The following is a 19,667-nucleotide window of genomic DNA, read 5'->3' as shown; positions in this document are numbered from 1 at the left end:
AGCTTAGTCCCCCACCCCCTCCCCTGAGCCCCTACGGGTCCTGAGCAGAAAACCTGCCCAGCAGGCAGAATCCTCATCTGTTTCCTGGACCCTCAGCCCAAGCCCAGGGCCAGCGCTGCTCACAGGCCCTCTGCACTGACTGCAGCAGTCTGAACACTGGTTTTGCTTTCTTCAAAACTGCTACCCTAGACTTTACTTTTGCTTGATTTTAAAACCTATGTTTTCCTCCTGTTCCCACAACAAATCCACTTCTTGAGGGATGGGTCTTAGGCTGAAGAAGAAGCAGGGAGAAGAAAACGATTGGGGTCGAAAACCTGTCCAGGTCCCAGTTAAGACTGTCAAAGACTCTCACACTTCACCAAGCCTTTTCTTTGGTTTGACCCCCTAGACTGGACGGCAGCCCAGAGTGGACAAAACTAGAGAGGGTAGAAAGCTTCAAAGAAAGGAAGCAAAGAGAAGGTGGTGGTGGGGGGGGGGGTTGTTATAAATTACTTAGCTCTCTCGCCCTACAATTTCCTGCATCAGTTCTCTCAGAGCAATGCAATTATCTCTAGTATTTTGAAAAACATCCTTATTTCGACACCAGGAAGCTGGGGTTTTAGAAATCACACTTCAAGAGCTTAGAGGGGTTCAGTTACAATGCCCCAGGGCACAGTGCTCTCCAGGGCGGAGATTTCAACACGGCCCCCTTCCTGAGAGGTTGCCTCAGACCCTGTCCTCGGCCCCCTTCCTGAGAGGTTGCCTCAGACCCTGTCCTCCTGTTTTGATTTTTAGTTTCCAGTTAACCACTAAAGGGGCTTCCCTTGTGGCTCAGCGGGTAAAGAATCTGCCTGCAGTGCGGGAGACCTGGGTTCGACCCCTGCATTGGGAAGGTTTCCTGGAGAAGGGAAAGGCTACCCACTCCAGTATCCTGGCCTGGAGAATTCCATGGACTGTATGGTCCATGGGGTCGCAAAGAGTTGGACACGACTGAGCGACTTTCACTTTCACTTTGAGACTCCCCTGGTGGCTCAGATGATAAAGTGTCTGCCTACAATGCGGGAGACCTGGGCTCAATCCCTGGGTCTGGAAGATCCTCTGGAGAAGGAAATGGGAACCCACTCCAGTACTCTTGCCTGGAAAATCCCATGGACAGAGGAGCCTGGTAAGCTACAGTCCATGGGGTTGCAAAGAGTCAGACATGACTGAGCGACTTCGCTTTACTCACTTTAACCACTAAAAGAAGTGCTGAAGAATTTACTACCTTGTGACGCAGTGTTTATCATCAGTGTTTATCAACCCAGTACATATGGTTCGCTGAAGAGGGTCTTAGGACCTTCCCTCCTCTCTCAAGAGCCCAGGACCTGCTTGAGCACAAGTGCAGCCAGGGCTGGCTCACAGGAATTCTTTCTCTTTCCCTCTCATGCTAAGAAAAGCCTGAAGGGTGCTGGCTTTGACAGACTGAGGAAACCTGATATGTTTGGAGGTGACTCTGGCCACGTGGATGTGACGTGACATGCTGTTTCAGAGAGGGGTGCTTAGGAGCAAGGCAATCTGGTTGAACGATCTGCCTTTGAATGAGTGATTGATGCCAGGAGCCAGCGTGAGGAACTCCGCCCATGGCAAAGGTCATGAGGAAGGAGGCTTGGCATACGCAAAGGTGGGATCGAGCCTCAGGAGTCCCCCTGGAAATTCTCAAGCATCTACCCCCAAAACCAGAGTCTGCCTACTTTACTGCTTTGTGCTCTCACCTACACCTCTGACTTTACGGGGGGCTGTCCCCCACCACCTCTCTCTGAAAAAGAGTTAACTTACAGCTCCAGTTAATAAAGTTCCTGGGCATGACAAGAGTGTTGCAACCTACAAACTCCTTTGGAAGTCCTCTAGCCTGCCTGAATAGGTTCTTCCGGCCACATGTGATTGTTCAGAGCCTCCCAACTGTGAGAGGCATGAGATGTTCTAAACTGTCTAAATACAGATTCCTTTGAGCAGTTAAACGATTGATTAGAAATTGTATTGGTGAAGGGTTTTTCACTTGTTGGGCCAATGTTTGCTGCTAAGTTTCCATATCCCTTACCTACTGTGTCCCTGGCAGTGTATTGATTAATATAATTGGTGTATAGGAATGTAAGTAGTAGCTTTAATGTTTGTAACCTTGGACCCTTGAGTTAATTCTTTTCTTGTTATAGCCCACCACATCTTTGCCCTATAGGATGGCAACTTTTATCTAATGCTTTTGGAGGGTGGCACCTGACTTTAGAATAATCACCTTTAGAGAAAAATAAGTTTTCTGAAGACAGGATCATAAAATGTTAACAGGCCTCTTGGCCAGAAGATGATGTAATTCACCTAAACTTTTGCATATGATAAGTTTGCAGGAAGACTTACTGCTGACTCTACCCCTTCCCCCATTATCCTCTATGCACAACTTAAGGTATAAAAACTACTTTGGAAAATAAAATGTGGGCCTTGTTCACCGAAATGTGGTCTCCCCATGTTGTTCTTTCTCTCACCTTCTGGCTGAATTCCCATCTTGAGCGTGGAGGCTCGTGAAGCCTACTAATTTTGCCTGGGCTTCTAAGATCTGACTGGGGAGGCCTTAGTGTCTCCTCTCCTTCGGGAGAACAGGAGGACGCCTGCGGCCTACGTAGGTGACGCAAATTCCTTATTTTGGAATTTTATTAGCTTTCCACGTAAACCAAGTTATTCAGCCTCTTTGCTCCACTGAATTTTCTCACTTAGCTATCCTTATTTAACCACTCTTTATATCTTTAATTCTATCATATCCTGATCGCCGAAGCCATCTCCCCTTCTAAACCCCTGACTCCACTGGGGCTGGACCTCGGTAGACTGAAGTACATTAAGGCTCACAAAGCAAGGGGAAGTTTAAGGAGATTAATGCCAGGATGCTTATAAACACAATCCTCCCACTTTAGGGGGCAAGAAAAGCCCCACCAGTGTGCCCTCACCGTGTAATCACCTCACAGTCTGCCCACGCGTGCACGCACCTAAGCAACATTTAGAAGTTCTTTTCAAATCTCAGTCTCAGATTATTCTCCTAGATTCACACCACACAAACATTTCTGCTCCTCAGGAGTTCTGTGATGTCCTTGTGCACACTCCCCCACAACAACTCCCTGGGTTTTCCAGGAATTGATGACCAGCCCATTCTTGCTTCGAACAGTATGAGATCAAGCCATACATGTTCTTTATCATTTCCAAGAAGGGTATTTCAAAAATACCAATTCCGTGTTTAAAATATTTTAAAAGCTCACAACATCAAAAGATTAGAATAAATGTAGATTCAGTCTATCACTAATTGAAACCATAACCGATTCTTTAGTGGAGCATCAATACAGGTCAACTTTCTTCCTTCAAAAAGGCCTTAATAAAGCTCCATGGGATACTCTAATATTCCTTATATTACAATTCGCTCCACTTTTCCTCAAAGAGATAAATTAAGCTCTAAGAAAACTAACAAAACTAACTAGTTAAGAAATTGAAGGGAATCTTAACTCCTAGGTTAGCTGATTCTTAGCCATTACACTCCAGTGTTCTTGCCTGGAGAATCCCGGGGATGGAGGAGCCTGGTGGGCTGCTGTCTATGGGGTCGCCCAGAATCAGACATGACTGAAGTGACTTAGTAGCAGCAGCAGCAGCCATTACAAACTTTTGTAAATTAAAAACAAAACTTTTTTTTCATATAGCAAAATGTGTTTTTGAGTTACAATAATTTCCATGTCTAGAAAGGCAGCTCCATATTAAGCATTCTCTGAACATTTTCCTATTAAGTGTGAAGAATGACAGCTGTCTTTATCGGTTGTTGTCCTGGACCATCTTCGAGGCTTTCCAGCCATCCTTGCCCCACCGCCCCGCCCATCTTATCTGGCCACGCCCATCCTGGCCGGCCCCGCCCATCCTCACCTGTCCTCGAAGCACACGGTGCACTTCCAGGCGCGGGTCCTCCTCAGGAACACCCGGCACTCGCTGCACACGCGGTGGCTGCAGCCCTGACACACGGCCCCCCGGTTCAGCAGGAGCCCCAGGGTCTGCTGGCAGCGGGCACAGGACTTCTCTTTGTACTCCTGGCTCACGCTCTTCGCGCCTTTCCACCTGAGATGCTGCAAGCGCGTCTTCAGATTCCTGTGGTACAGAGAGTTAAGTGGTAAGAACCAACTGAGTGGAAGGACAGAAGCCAGCCAAACCCCTACGTGGCAAGGGCCTCAACAGTATGGAGACACAGAAGGGGCTTTGCCATCCAGCACCCCCGGGTTCTAACACAGCTGTGCGAACCAGGATCTCCTGCCGTCTTCCGGAGCAGAGGCTCAGAGGTTTTCTCAGCTGTGAAAGCCTTACCTCCCAGGGTGGCTGTAAGGATGAAATGGCAAAGCATAAACACTCCGCCTGGCACGGAGGAGTCAGCTGCTGATTTTGTTCTAGGTTCATCCCTTTGTGTCCAAGCGGCATTATAATGGTAAAGAAAACAGTGAAAGAAGAGGGATATGCAGGAAAACGGCACCAATTCTAACATTCAAGACAGGGAATGATGTGTAAGTATACAGCATAGTCAAGGCTATGGTTTTCCCTGTGGTCATGTATGGATGTGAGAGTTGGACTGTGAAGAAGGCTGAGTGCCGAAGAATTGATGCTTTTGAACTGTGGTGTCGGAGAAGACTCTTGAGAGCCCCTTGGACTGCAAGGAGATCCAACCAGTCCATTCTGAAGGAGATCAGCCCTGGGATTTCTTTGGAAGGACTGATGCTGAAGCTGAAACTCCAGTACTTTGGCCACCTCATGTGAAGAGCTGACTCATTGGAAAAGACTCTGATGCTGGGAGGGATTGGGGGCAGGAGGAGAAGGGGACAACAGAGGATGAGATGGCTGGATGGCATCACCGACTTGATGGATATTAGTCTGAGTGATCTCCGGGAGTTGGTGATGGACAGGGAGGCCTGGCATGCTGCGATTCATGGGGTTGCAAAGAGTCGGACACGACTGAGTGACTGATCTGAACTGAACTGATACAGCATACACGCCTGCTGTTGTTATAAGTGCCCCAACAAAGTTATTTAACTGATGTTATAGTTTTGCTACTATTTTTTATGGGTGGTCGGTTACTTTCAGTTCCTGTCCCTCCCAAGAAGATAGCCCTAGTGCAAATGTGTCAGTAGCTCAGTCATGTTTGACTCTTTTTGACCCATGGACTGTAGCCCGCCAGGCTCCTTTGTCCATGGGATTCTCCAGACAAGAATACTGGAGTGGATTGTCATGCCCTCCTCCAGGGGATCCTCCTGTCCCAGCGATGGAACCCAGGCCTCCTGCATTGCAGGCGGATTCTTTACCATCTGGGTCACCAGGGAAGACCCCTCTTAGTGCAAAGGGATATTACATTGAACCATAAAACATACCATTAGCCAGAATACTCTTTTATGGACTCTCTGTCACTTTTAGGATAAAGAAGCTAATCCCGAGAAACAAGCTTACAGCCAACTCTTGGTACCCTTGGAACAAAATATCCACGTTACTTTGTTGACATTCAAAACGATGCTTCTAAATCATTGAAAGATCTTCCATCACCAAAGAAAACTCTATTTTTTTTTTTTTTAAAGCGGAAGAAAGTGTAAGTACACTTGGACAGCTTTGGGATTACAAAGGAGGGTAGAAAAGGAACATTGTTACTTCCAGTTCACCCAGAAATTTCCTCTCCTTCCTCAAACACTGGGTGGTCCGAAGATTTGTTTTATATGTTTGTTTTTCTTGGCAGACTCTGAAAAAGAATTCTGCCATTAAAAACGCAATGAGATCAAAAGGCTATCCCATTTACTTATTTTCTAGACCTCACATTTTTCATAAACATCAATAAACAAAGCATCATTATATTAAAGATGCATCTTGACAGCTAACAAGAGACACGTGCTGATAGCCCAGGCCTGCTCTGTTAAGTGTTAAATTAATGGCAAACAGCCCGTGCCCTTCAGAGACAGAGAAGCTGTTCTCTGTTGACAAAGGAGTCTGGGAGCAGGCTGGGCAGGTTCAGACTTCATGCTCCCCATTTCCTCAGAGCTGGCTGGCAAGCAAAAGTAAGCAAAGAGAAGGCTCGGAATGGGCGCCAGCAGATCTGCTGTTTCTAAGCTGCTTTCTTTGGGCCTTCAATTACCACCAAAAATAATTTAGGAAAACCCTTAGCCAGAAGTCTTTTCCTTGAAAGGGTGTATGGGAAGTCTGAAGGTTTCCCTTGAACGATTCCTGCAAAGCAGGCAACTGGACAGGCAGACAGACAAATAACTTATCACACAAAGGCATTGTTTTAAGTGGGGAAAAAAGGCATTCTTTCCCTGACCATCCCGAAGCTTAGTGACACAGCAAAGGTCACCTCCACCCATAGCCCTTGCTTCAGATTCTCGTCAGACAAGAGGCTGAATGCGGAGCAAATGGCATTAGCTAAGCAAGCAGCAAGACGCCAAGGAGAGATGGCCTCCAAGCAGAAAAAGCCAAAAAACACCAAGAATTCCACCATCTGTACGACCGCCTACCGTATCCTCTCCGCCTCCGTGTTTTGAACCTCCCGGTCCCGGTACAAAACCTGGAGGATCGCTTCACGTTCCGATTCCTGGAGGGAACCGAGGCTGACTTGCTGGGCCATTTCCGTCTCTTCTCAGACCCACGATGAAGTTCTACTCCATGGCCGTGCGCCCCAGTCCCGTGGATGAGCTCAGAGTCCAGCGACAGCGCCACGCGCTTTTGAAAGCACTCCCTCTCCTATTTCATTGGCAACAGTGTTGCTCGTAGCTTTTCTCCTCTTTTTAACTGGGTCACTCTTCTCAGGAGAAAAAAGTCCCAAGGAGCTATCCCTCCGTTGGGATCATCGCTCCCAGAGCCTCATGCCATCTGCAGAGCCTTCTCCCCGGGTCCTGCCGCAGCCTCTGACATCCGGCTAAGTAAGAAGCGTATCTTTTTTCTGAGGTTTTGCCAGAGATTGTTATAAATTACGCAGATAATTTCTGCATAAGCAGAAGTAATCCCCAATCTGAGGGAATTTACAAACAGCAGGGGGAAGAGTATTCAGTGACACAGACATTAACCTTCCCCTTCATAGGTTTACAGGGAGCACTGATGATGGTTAGAGGCCCAGACAGCTCAGTACCTGTAGAAAAGACAACAAAAATAGCATCATTTTTAAGACAAAATGCTCTACAGACAGATCTTTGCATTTTTTGCTGTGATGATAATGTAAGATTTTAAATTTTATTAAATGGGACTTCTCATGTTTCTAAAAGCCTCAGACTTCCACACTTGAATTTTTCTGATATGAATTCTGTATCCTGAGTGGTCAGAGGCATGAAAGTCTATATTTAATGTGCTATTGTTTCGTTGCTAAGTCTTGTCTGACTTTTTTTGCAACCCCATTGACTGCAGCCCGCCAGGCTCTTCTGTCCATGGGCTTTCCCAGGGAAGACACTGGAGTGGGTTGCCATTTCCTCCTCCAATATTGAATGTACATCATCCTAATTGAAAATACTTTAGGATATCTACAATTTCATCTGTTAACTGCAATTTTTACAATTAACTTCAAAACTCAAAAAAATGTTTAATCAATTAAGGATCTATGAAGGGATATCACCACAACCTCCGTCTATCAGTTAGTTATGGTCTTTAACGGTATTTAGCAACAGCCTTCTGCGCGGGGTCTTATTTCTGCTTAATATGAGTTGGCAGGTTCTCCACTCCTCCTACTTACTTTTTCCATCAGTGACACTAGACACACAGCACCTTTGATCTGTTTCTTTCCCCAACCAAGATGGTATTGAATTGATAAAACATGGCAGTGAAAAGCAGAAAATGCAGATCTAATTAGTGTACTTTCTATAATGCCATTTTGTTATCAAATTTACATGAATTCCTTAGTAATAAGATGTCCTTTCAATGCTTTGGAAGCTAAACTCCCTTTGTTCAGCCTCAACAGGAATTCACATTATATTAATTTATGATCCATAGCAAATCAGTGAAAAAGAGGTTAATAGAACCCTAAGGGATCATTCCCTTTAAGCAGAGATTCTTTTCTCTTTTAATCTCTGGTTATCTGGTGAAGCTTCTGTATTTAAATGCATAAAATAAAATACATTATAACAAAGGAAATCAATTATACTGAAATATTTTAAATTATAATAATATATGTGGCCAGGGATGTATGAAATCTAGCAGTGATCTAACAGTGACTGTAATTTCAGAGTAGCAATGATTGCAAGCAATACTGAGATATCTGCAACAAGATGTGGAGACCACAAGTCTTGCTAATTCTATTGTGGTTTGTGACGAAATGCTAAACTTTAGTTACAAGTCAATGAAAATTAAGATATAAATTTTTTCACATCCAAGTTCGTGGGACTATAGGCTAAGGACCCCTTGGCTTAAGGAGCCTCTATTTGTCAGTTTCTCTGTTGTGAGGTGGGGCTACACTGGTGGCTCAGCGGCAAAGAATCCACCAGCAAGGCAGGAGACCCGGGTTTGATCCCTGGGTCAGGAAGGTCCCATGGAGGTGGAAGTACTGGAACAACCCACTCCAGTATTCTTGTCTAGGAAATCCCATGGACAGAGGAGCCTCAAGGGCTATAGTCCATGCAGTTGCAAAGACTCAGACATGACTGAGCACACAAACTGTTGTACGATAAGGTTAAAACAGTTGGCCCACCCAAATTGCAGAGGCTACATGAGGAGGAGGGAAGCCGGGGCTGCCAGGGGATGGTCCTGGCCTCTGCTCTCCAGCCAAGCATTCCCGAGTGCCTGCTCCCAAAAGGCCTCCCGTGTAGATGGCAGGAGAACCACAGGAACAAAGACTCGGGCTCCAGCCTCAGCAGGGTCAAAACCTCCTCCCTCCTAAGGTCCTGTTTCCAGGTGAACAGCAGAGCTTAGCTCCCCGAGGCTCTGAGTCTCTGGGGAAGAAGAAATGCTAGGAAACAGCTTGTTATCAAGTGCTAAGTGGGAAAGTGTCACCAACTTCATGGGCCTATTTCTTCTAAACGCATTCCTTGGTTTTTGTTGCTTCTCTCTCATTTCTAACCTATTAACCACATTACTGAATCAAGTACTGTCCTGTCTGTCTGATTCCCAAGTATTTTAAGTGCAGGTTTTTGCACTTGGCTCAAAACACACCAACTTTTTTGGAGAAGGAAATGGCAACCCACTCTAGTATTCTTGCCTGGAGAATCCCAAGGACAGAGGAGCCTGGTGAGCTGCTATCTATGGGGTCGCACAGAGTCGGACACGACTGAGCGACTTCACTTTCACTTTTCCTTTCATGCATTGGAGAAGGAAATGGCACCCCACTCCCGTGTTCTTGCCTGGAGAATCCCAGGGACGGGGTTAGGGTTGGAGTCACATAGAGTTGGACACGACTGAAGCGACGCAGCAGCAGCAGCAGCTCTGTACCAAACCCATGCCTGCGGCCTCACAGGGGCCTCTGCAGGGACGAGTGGGCACTCTTCCTCCCCCTAGTGGCCATCCACTGCTAGTTACAGAAAAGTCAAATTGAGTTGGTTTTTGGAATCCATCCGTCAGCCGTTCATTAATTAAATATTGATCAAGCATTCAACAAGTGCCAGACACTCTTTAAGTGATTACGGTACAGGACTTAATGACTGATAAGTTACACCCTATCCCATTTCTAACAATACGATGTACGCTCAGTCGCTTCAGTCATGTCTGATTCTTTGCAGCCCCATGGACTGTAGCTCACCAGGCTCCTCTGTCCATGGGATTCTCCAGGCAAGAATGCTGGAGTGGGTTGCCATTTCCTACTCCAGAGGATCTTTCCAACCCAGGGATCAAACCCATGTCTCTTGCGTCTCCTGCATTGGCAAATGGATTTTTTACCACTAGGGCCACCTATAAAAGCACACAGAGGACAATTAAAGTCAGAGAAACAGTAGCAGCCAGAGTGAAAAGGAGCAGACAATTTCTGCCAGGAACCTACAGCCAAACAGTCCTGTACGTGAGCGCTGAGGCTGCCCTGGTGGCTCAGAACAAAACAAAACCCCAAATCGAAGTGGTGCATATAGTTCTGATAAACCGAAAGAAAACAAAGGGGTTCTCAAGGTGTCTTTAGGTCATGGAACAAAAAGTTCTGCAGTGGTTTGGCAGAAGTTGCAAAACTGTGCTTCATGTATCAGCATTATATTGATTTCAGATTAACTAAGGATGGAGCTTGTTGTTGTTCAGTCGCCAAGTCACGTCCGACTCGTTGCTACCCCATGATGGCAGCACATCAGGCTTCCCTATTCCTCACCATCTCCCGGAGTTTGCCAAGTTCATATCCAATGAATTGGTGATGCCATCCAACCATCTCATCCTCTGTAGTCCCCTTCTCCTCCTGCCCTCAATCTTTCCCAGCATCAGGGTCTTTTCCAATGAGTCAGCTGTGCAAATCAGGTGGCCAAAGGACTGGAGCTTAAGTTTCAGCGTTAGTCCTTCCAAAGAGTATTCAGGGTTGATTTCCTTTAAGATTGACTGGTTTGATCTCCTTGCTTTCCAAGGATAGACCACCAAATTGTCATTCATTGAAATCCTTTCAAATACATACCCAAACATGGTGCTGTCTGGGGTTCCCAGTTGATGAGTATAAAGCTTAGAGAACTAGAGGTATGCATGTGCAGTGTTTATCTGAGTTGTTATTCTTGACTTTTAGAGATTTTGACTCTGGCTTCCATAAACCTTCAGTCGTTCAAGTACATGGTTGCTAACTACAATGAGGAAATCCTTCTATTATTGGATTGAAATGTACTTTTTTCCTTATCTTGAAGGATCTGTGTCGACATCTTCTCTATACAGGGTGACTTTTTGAATTGATGCAATCAGGACTGCATAGAGATCCCCAGGATCATTCATGTGACGAATAGATTCAAGGGATTAGATGTGGTAGACAGAGTGCTTGAAGAACTATGGACAGAAATTTGTAACATTGTATAGGAGGTGGTGACCCAAACCATCCCCAAGAAGAAGAAATGCAAGAAGGCAAAGTGGTTGTCTGAGGAGGCCTTACAAACAGCTGAGAAAAGAAGAGAAGCGAAAAGGCAAAGGAGAAAGGGAAAGACATACCCATCTGAATGTAGATTCCAGAGAATAACAAGAAGAGATAAGAAAGCCTCCTTAAGTGAACAATGCAAAGAAATAGAGGAAAACAATAGAATGGGAAAGACTAGAAATCTCTTCAAGAAAACTGGAGAGATGAGGAGAACATCTCATGCAAAGATGGGCACAACAAAGGGCAGAAATGGTATGGACCTAACAGAAGCAGAAGAGATTAAGAAGAGGTGGCAAGAACACGCAGAAGAATTATACAAAAAAATTTAATGACCCATGGTGGTGTGATCACTCACCTAGAGCCAGACATCCTGGAGTGTGAAGTCAAGTGGGCCCTAGGAAGCATTACTATGAGCAAAGCTAGTGGAGGTGATGGAATTCCAGCTGAGCTATTTCAAACCCTAAAAGATGATGCTGTTTAAGTGCTGCACTCAATATGCCAGCAAATTTGGAAAGCTCAGTATCACAGAAACCTAGGAGGAGGTTTTCTCTCTGATTTCCAGTGTCCTCCCAGTGTTCCTCCTGACCTGGTGGCTTAGACCTGCCACACGTTAGAGCCACAGGTGTTTCATCTTATCGGGATTCATTTCGGGTTTTCAGTGGGGGCAGTCCCATGCTTCCGTCTAGAAATTTGTGGGGTAGTTTTAGTTGTCATAGTGACAAAGAATTACCTTGCATTCCCATACAAATATTGGTTATCTTACCAGATAACTCAACTAGGAAAAAGGTATAATTATCTGATAATAGAATTTAACTCACAGAAACACGAAGTATATTTTGCAGGGTTTTAATATACTGGGTTTTGCAGAATGAAGCTATTGTGTAAACTGAGGGAAGACTGTACCTGGTTTCATTTACAATTGCTTACCATTTCAGGAAGTGGCATCACATAGGGCAGCATGGCTTGTATTAATAGTATTTGAATCACTAATGCTACAGTACTGGTAAGGATCTGCATCTGTAGATGTGAATCTACAAATCAATGTGATTCTAGGTATAAGAACATCTGACAACTTCACTGTGTCTTTTAATGTAGCTTATATTGAGAGTCCCTTGGACCACAAGGAGATCAAACCAGTCCATCCTAAAGGAAATCAGTCCTGAATATTCATTGGAAGGACTGATGCTGAAGCTGAAACTCCAATACTTTGGCCACCTGATGTGAACAACTGACTCACTGGAAAAGACCCTGATGCTGGGAAAGATTGAAGGCAGGAGGAGAAGGGGACGACAGAGGATGAGAGGGTTGGATGGCATCACCGACTCAATGGACATGAGTTTGAGCAAGCTCCGGGAGTTGGTGATGGACAGGGAAGCCTGGCATGCTGCAGTCCATGGGGTCCGCAAAGAGCTGGACATGACTGAGGAACTGAATTGAACTAATATGAATTATATTCTTATAATTTAATGTCCCTTTATTTCTCCTTTTATCACAGTAATGATATTGAATTATTGTCGTTGGTATTGAGGAAGGTAAATTATATTTTACATGAATTCCAATTCCAGATAGTAAAAGGTGAGCTACAAAATATTTCCTATAAAGAGTGAGCATTGGGTCTTTGGGGTTTAAGAACCACTGAAATTGAGGATCCAATGATTTCTCAGGTTGCTTACAAAGTAAACTAGGTGTATCATTCTCTTGTTCATTTTTTCAACATATTATTTTGTTTTAGAGGATGGAATGGGGAACATAGAGAACTTTTGTTGTTTTAAGTTGTGCTGGGCTTTTAACTTGATCGTGAATTTGCTTGTGCAATTCCAGGTCTGATTTCCAGGTTAACATTGCTCAGTGTTTCTCTTTCAATAGCAATTATCTAAATTATTTCAACTACATCTTTTCAGTCCTCTTGAACAAAATCTGGAGCTCTGTCTATACTTTACTCCTGTTATGTTGGCATTTAAATTTCTCTAAGTTTTACAGCAACAGCCAAATCAGAGATTTTACTCTGTAATCCATGTTCCAAATCACTCAAGATCAAATTCACTAAAACTTTTCTTAGCCTATAGTCTATTTATCCAAGACAAGGTGACCCCAGACTTATGATGATTTACTTATTCTTTTAATTATTTGTCTATTTGCTTATTTGTAGTGAACTCTTCCTAGTCAAAAGAGGTTTCTAGGGTGACAGAGTTTAGCAAGTCGCATGGGCCCATGGTAAATACCAAGAAAATCAGAGAGAATTCCATCCACCTGGTGGCCTAGCAAGCTTAAGGTCCATCTTTAGGGATTCCGTTTCCGGTCACCTATGCTGGCAGGAAACTAGAAGCCATACTGGCTTATTTTTCATATTATTCTAAACAGGGATGAAATAAACATACTTCTCTCTTGCAGGCTTGTGATTTCTTGGATGAGTTGAAATGGAGATGGTCAAAGAATTCCATGAAATCTATGCAAAGCAGTTGGCATGTTCCTTGATGGAGTGAGGGGTGAGCGTGGCGTCTGTAACCCAAAGTGCTAATAGGAACAAGTGGGCCTGAGTCTGGCTGTGCCCACCGACCTGAGGGGCCCAGTGGGCACTACGGTGAGTCAGAGGCAGGCTGGCGACAGGGGAGGACAGGAGGATGTTCCCGGCTGAGCCTGGGTGGAGAAGCAGAGTTGCTCTGAGAAAGGACAGGACATCTCTGGAGTGAGGGACAGGCCACTGAACACGACTGAGGCAGGAATGCGTCCTTCCTCTCCCAGGACAGGAGCCCAGGTCCCCACTGCCTATAAACAGATTCTAAACTATGCGCAAGGTCTCTCTCACCCTGCTTGAGCTGGCCTCCTCCGACTTCTGCATCCTCAGTTCCCACAGAACGCCCCAACGCTCCCGCAGCAAACACATTCGAGACGGGTCCCTGGATACCCCGTGTACTCTTCTCTTTCCATACATTCGCTCCTGCTCTTCCCTGTCCCTACAAGGATCTAATTTACTCAGAGGCAGTGAGGGGAATGTGGTTTGAACATGGTGGGCAAGTTAGCAAGTCCCCTGGGATTTAATTTCCTTGGCTGTAAAGTAGAGGGAGGTGGCTCAGACAGTAAAAGAGTGCCTGCAATGCAGGAGACCTGGATTTGATCCCTGGGTTGGGAAGATCCCCTGGAGCAAGATATGGCAACCCACTCCAGTATTCTTGCCTGGAGAATCCCATGGACAGAGGAGCCTGGCAGGTTACAGTCCATGGGGATGCAAAGAGTTGGACGTGACTGAGCGACTAACACTTTCACTTTCAAACTGGATAGAATTATAGCATCCACTTCTTAGAGTCATTGTGAGCAGTAAATGCATTTATGCATGTAAAGCACTTTTTTTTGGCTGTGCTGTGCAGCATGTGGGATCTTAGTTCCTCGACCAGGGATTGAACCCGTGTCCCCTGCATTGCGAGCACAGAGCCGAAACCACTTGACCACCAGGGAAATCCCAACACAGAAAGTACTTAGATCACAGTGGCAAGCATATTATAAACAACCCACTGACACATGTTAACTGTGGTAGTAGTAACAGTATCAATAGGGACAGAGTAAAGGGGCAAAGTAAGTGATTAAATAGTTAATCCCACTGCTGCTAAGTCGCTTCAGTCGTGTCCGACTCTGTGCGACCCCATAGATGGCAGCCCACCAGGCTCCTCCATCCCTGGGATTCTCCATTCAAGAACACTGGAGTGGGTTGCCATTTCCTTCTCCAATGCATGAAAGTGAAAAGTGAAAGTGAAGTCGCTCAGTCGTGTCTGACTCTTAGCGACCCCATGGACTGCAGCCCACCAGGCTCCTCCATCCGTGGGATTTTCCAGGCAAGAGTACTGGAGTGGGTGCCATTGCCTTCTCTGTAGGGGACTGTAAATAGAAAAACTATGGGAGACCCCCCCCCCTGCCTTACTAAAACCATTAGTAAGCTAATGGTTACTCAAGAAAGCAGGTTTACTTAACCACAAAACCAAGCAGGCTTGCTTAGCAACAAAATCGTGCAACAGATGCATGAGGCATGCCCCCAAACAATAACACAACGGTGGCATGAGACCCACATCCTGCCCAGCGAGCTCAGTAGGGCACACGCTCCACACACATTAAAAAAACAATCATGTGTGGACCCAGCTTGACCATGTAGGGACAAGAAAAACCCCTTCTCAATCTGGAGGAGGAGTTGATGACGGAAACACAACATCTACTCAAGAAAGACAAAGAAGGTTTTCTCCCCCTCTCTACTTTTCCTTTGATTGTAAAGATGTAAGCCACTATATACTCAGGACATGGTACCCCCTTGCCCACTCGCTTGTAAGCCTTGTAAGTATCCTGTTCTAATAAATCACTTCTTATCTATCACTTTGGGCTTCCCAGGTGGCGCTAGTGGTAAAGAACCTGCCCGCCAATGCAAGAAACATGAGATGTGAGTGCGATCCCTGGGTCGGGAAGATCCCCTGGAGGAGGGCTTGGCAACCCACTCCAGTAGTCTCGCCCGGAGAATCCCATGGACAGAGGGGCCTGGTGGGCTACAGTCCACGGGGTCACAAAGAGCCAGACACAAATGAAGCACTTAGCACACACACACGTCTATCACTTTGTCTCTCGCTGAATTCTTTCTGTGCTGAGACATAAAGGAGAAGAGCTCTTCAGAGTCCCCTGAAACACCACCTAACGGTTTCATCATCATCATCATCATTATTCATTGTTAATCTTCCAGGTCGATTCATCACTAATTCAGGAACTTTCTCATAATTTTCAAGCACAATTAACTGCTCCTTCATTATGCCCCCTTTTCCTCTGTATATTTCTCTATCATGACTCTGACTTCTTTCTGATTCAAGTGTCCTTCTAGTGGTGACACTGGTTCTTAGTGATCCCTCATCACCCAGCAAATAGGTCCTTAATGTTTGGCTGGAGTTGAGAAACGCAGTGACCATTGTGACACGCGGGTTTGCTTGCCAAAGCAGGAAGCACGAATTCAAGTCGGAAGGAAGGATCATAGTCAGGTGAGCGAGCAACACGCATCTCAGAAAGCTCCAGGCTTCAGAAATCTGGAAAGCATCTGAAAATCTGAGGTCATTTCAGCATCTGAGAAGCATACTAAAAAGTATTTTGTTTTAATGATCTCATGCAGAAATTCACAATCTCCTAGACCTGGTTTTTCTGCGATAATACTTAGTCACTCTCTCACACACCCAGTGAATTCTGAAACTGTGTTTTCGTCACAAACACTGGCGTCAGGTTCTGTCTTCACCCACATGGAGCTGTCTAGCCCCCAGTCTCTTTTCTCGATTGCATTTTTGTGATTTTGTAATGGTGACTGCCTTTGTTTTACAGCATCCCGCCATACCAACCAGTCTAATTTTACTTAACAATTAAAAAATAAATAAAACCTATAGTGTATCACCACTCTGAAGGAAAAAGTCGCCCAGAGCCACTTGGGGAAGCACTGCACAGCCAACCATCCCATCTCAGCATGAGTTCAGGTATCGGAGAAACTAGGATCAAACCCTAATCTGGAGTCATCTCAGTACAGTCCGAGAGCAACGGCTGGAATAAAGCAAGCAGGAATTGGAAGCAGTCCTCTCTGATCACCGTCCTCCCCTTCAGGAAGGCCCAAGAGCAGGAGTCAAGCCTCTTTTCTGGAATCGATAGGAACACACGCAGCAGAGGTGGGGGCCCCTCCTAAACCCAGCTCGGGGCTTCAATCCACACGTTTCCATCTCCTCTGTAGCCAGTCATGCCGCATCCCAGTGGAACTCTGCATCCAGGCAAATGCAGTTAGGTGGTGGTGATCGGCGTATTGACCCACAGCACTGATTTCATTGGGCTTCTGTGAGCCTCTCAGGTGCCATGGAGTGAGGACACCAAATTAGCAGGAGCCCCTCTCTGCAATCGAAAAGCTCGAATTCCAGCCAGGAAGTGGACAGGTGAACAAATAAGCGACGGCGTGACAGGGTGAGTGGAAGCACACAAGGATCTACAGGAGAGAACGCTCAGGGGAAGGCGAGATTCCCTCCACGTGGAGAGGGGAGAAATGGCGGGTGGGGGGGGGCAGTGCGTGGGAAAGACATTCCGGAGGGGACCGTGTGGGAGCCCCCCTTTGCCAGAGAAATGGAACATCTGATTGTGTGAATTCTGAAACCACACTTGCTTTTTTTTTCCCCCTCGGCCTAACAGCCAAGATTGACTTCGGCTTTTCAGAGCTGACCAGGGGAAGAAAAGTACAAGAAATGTGAAACCCGGGGGCGGGTAGAAGAAAGGGGGCCGGGAAAGGAAGCGCTCTTTATCTGCAGGCTCTTCCATCTTCCGGTCATCTGTGAGCAGCTGGTCATCGAATCACCCACCCCCACGCCCCGACCTCCTCCGGTGACGGAGAGGAGGGGCTGCGATCAGGATCAGGCGAGGTGCCTGCGTATGAACACTGTCATCTCCGGCCAGACTTTGAATTCAAGCTAGAGGTCGAGCCCAGCGCTGAAGCCTCAGCCAAGCCCCTGCTCTCAGCCCCGCTCCAGAGCCAGCACCCCCGCTGCTGTGCTTTACCACAGCTGTTTCCTTGAGAAGCTGCAGTTTGCTTTTTTTTTTTTTCTGAATATGGCCACAGTACTTTCTACCTAGAATGCAGGGTTGAAGTTGCGCAGCTCCACAGACCCCGCAGATTCACCTGAGAGTGTCATCTCTCTTTTTAGCTCGCGGAGTGTCCTCACAGACGTCCTCGACAGCCGCAGGGACCACTGGTTCGTCCACACTAAGCGGGTGAAGGCAGGGCGCTGCTCACTCGCAAAGGCGAGAAGATTCACCTGGTGTCCCTCAGGAATGGCATGGGAATGGAGATGAGCCTTTAGAAACTCTTTGTGTCTCTGGTCTCTGAGCCAGAAGTGGATTTTCTCAGAAGCCAGTGACCTCGGACTTAAGGCCTCACCTGCCAGGCCCCGGACTTGACCTTGTGTTATAGTATCTGTTTCCTTAAAGAAGGCTCCAGGCATCATGTAAGCTTCAGGTCCCTCAAAACTCTGTCCTTAATATATGACATTGTGCATATGTGGGCTTAAGTCTAGAAAACTTGACATCTAAACCGAGACAGGAGAGGGCTGGAAGTCTCTTCTGGAAAGGCCCCCACCACTCTCAGTGGAGTCTAGGCTTTCTCATTCACATAAATATCTTGCCACCAAAAAAAAAAAAAAAAAAAACCCAAGTGCTTTTTCAGAATCAAAGCTAAACACTACAATAGAAACCCATGATATTTCAGACTTAAACTTGATCTTTTCTTGTGGATGGATAAAGAAACGAGAACTGATATTATTATCTTGTTCTTTATATGAGGTACTACTCATAATCGTTGCTATAATTTTTGTTGTACCAACTTACCACTTACTCTGGACCAGAAGGCTTGACACGTTCCTTGCACGAACAGTCTCAGTCCTCGTTACAGCCTTAGGCCATCAAGACACCCATTTTACTGACGAGCAGAGTGAGGCTTGCAACAATTCAGTAATTTACCTAAACTCACACTCTAATCTGGGTCTGTTTAACTCCAAAGCCTTATGCTTTGTTTAGACAGAAAAGTTAAGAATTTAGAATCTTCTACTGTCTTGGCTAAATAATCTTTTTCATACCAATTCTAACTTCTTAGTAGATATTTGAGCTTCCCAGGTAACGCTAGTGGTAAAGAAGCTGCCTGCCGATGCAGGAAACATGGGTTCAATCCCTGGATTAGGAAGATCCCCTGGAGGAGGGCATGGCCACCCACTTTAGTTATTTTTGCCTGGAGAGTCCCATGGACAAAGGAGCCTGGCGGGCTACAGTCCATGGGGTCACAAGAATCCAACACAGCTGAAGCGACTTAGCACAGTAAGATACTTAATCGCTAACATGTATTTTCTTGTCATAATCTCTCCTTTTGTCAAGAAGTTCTATTCCGGGGCTAAAGAAGCTGAATTGCAAGACATTTAAATTAGACTCCAGCTAACTTAATTTTTAAAATTATATTTATGGTCCACCTCCAGACTAGAGATTATGGGGGATGAAAAAAGTCAGAATCTGTGAAGTAAATTCAGAGCAAAATAGTAATAAACTGTATGTATAAGAATGTACAGACCAAAAAGGAAACCAAACGACGTTCATCACCTCCTTTGAAAAAATTTCACACCATACAGCTTTGGGAGAGTGTTTTTCGGTGTGGATTGGTTTCTTAACTAACTCTAAAGTATTCCTCCATTCCATTTAAATCATTCTTAGCCTGCAGTTACAATGTATACTATTCAACAAAATGACAAGTCATCCTTTGTCTAATTTCTCATTGCTGTTCTCTCCCATGTTTTCAAAGTCATCAGTGTAAGAGAATTATATTAACTGTAACCTCTACCCACCCCACCCTTAAAACAACCCACCAGAAGGGCTGGACTCGGATGCTTAGCCTACCTTTGCCTCAGCTTCAAGAGAGGAGACCAGGGGAGCTTGCTCTGGGGAAGGAAGTCAAGCTTTCTTCGAGTTAGAACCACTGACGTGCTTCTCTTTCCTTCCGGTGGGCTGGGCGGGCGCTGAGAGCCTCTGTGGCTACCAGCTGTGCGTCACCAAGGACCCCGGGGACAAAGCCACCTGGAGCCACACCCAGGCGCTCTTGAAGGCCAACAGTTTACATTTTTAGCTGGAGGAAAGACCACGCTATGCTACC

General features: G+C 45.8%; 1 protein-coding gene across 3 annotated transcripts in view; it reads right to left on the bottom strand.

The window, feature by feature from the left end:
* The window catches only part of SYTL3 (synaptotagmin like 3), a 95,987-nt gene extending 76,320 nt beyond the window's left edge, over window positions 1-19,667 (bottom strand). Inside the window, exons 1-3 of one of the 3 annotated variants that reach the window (XM_024997126.2) lie at window positions 19,415-19,667; window positions 6,513-7,123; window positions 3,904-4,122 (exon numbers count right to left, since the gene is read on the bottom strand). In XM_024997126.2, the coding sequence (XP_024852894.1) occupies window positions 3,904-4,122; window positions 6,513-6,622 (329 nt within the window). In that variant the 5' untranslated portion in view covers window positions 6,623-7,123; window positions 19,415-19,667. The other 2 variants (XM_010800728.4, XM_059889971.1) reach the window with 2 other exon arrangements.

The sequence above is a fragment of the Bos taurus genome, chromosome 9 (assembly GCF_002263795.3).
Source record: "Bos taurus isolate L1 Dominette 01449 registration number 42190680 breed Hereford chromosome 9, ARS-UCD2.0, whole genome shotgun sequence".
NCBI classification, from domain to species: Eukaryota; Metazoa; Chordata; class Mammalia; order Artiodactyla; family Bovidae; genus Bos; species Bos taurus.
This window is presented reverse-complemented; position numbering and strand designations above follow the sequence as displayed.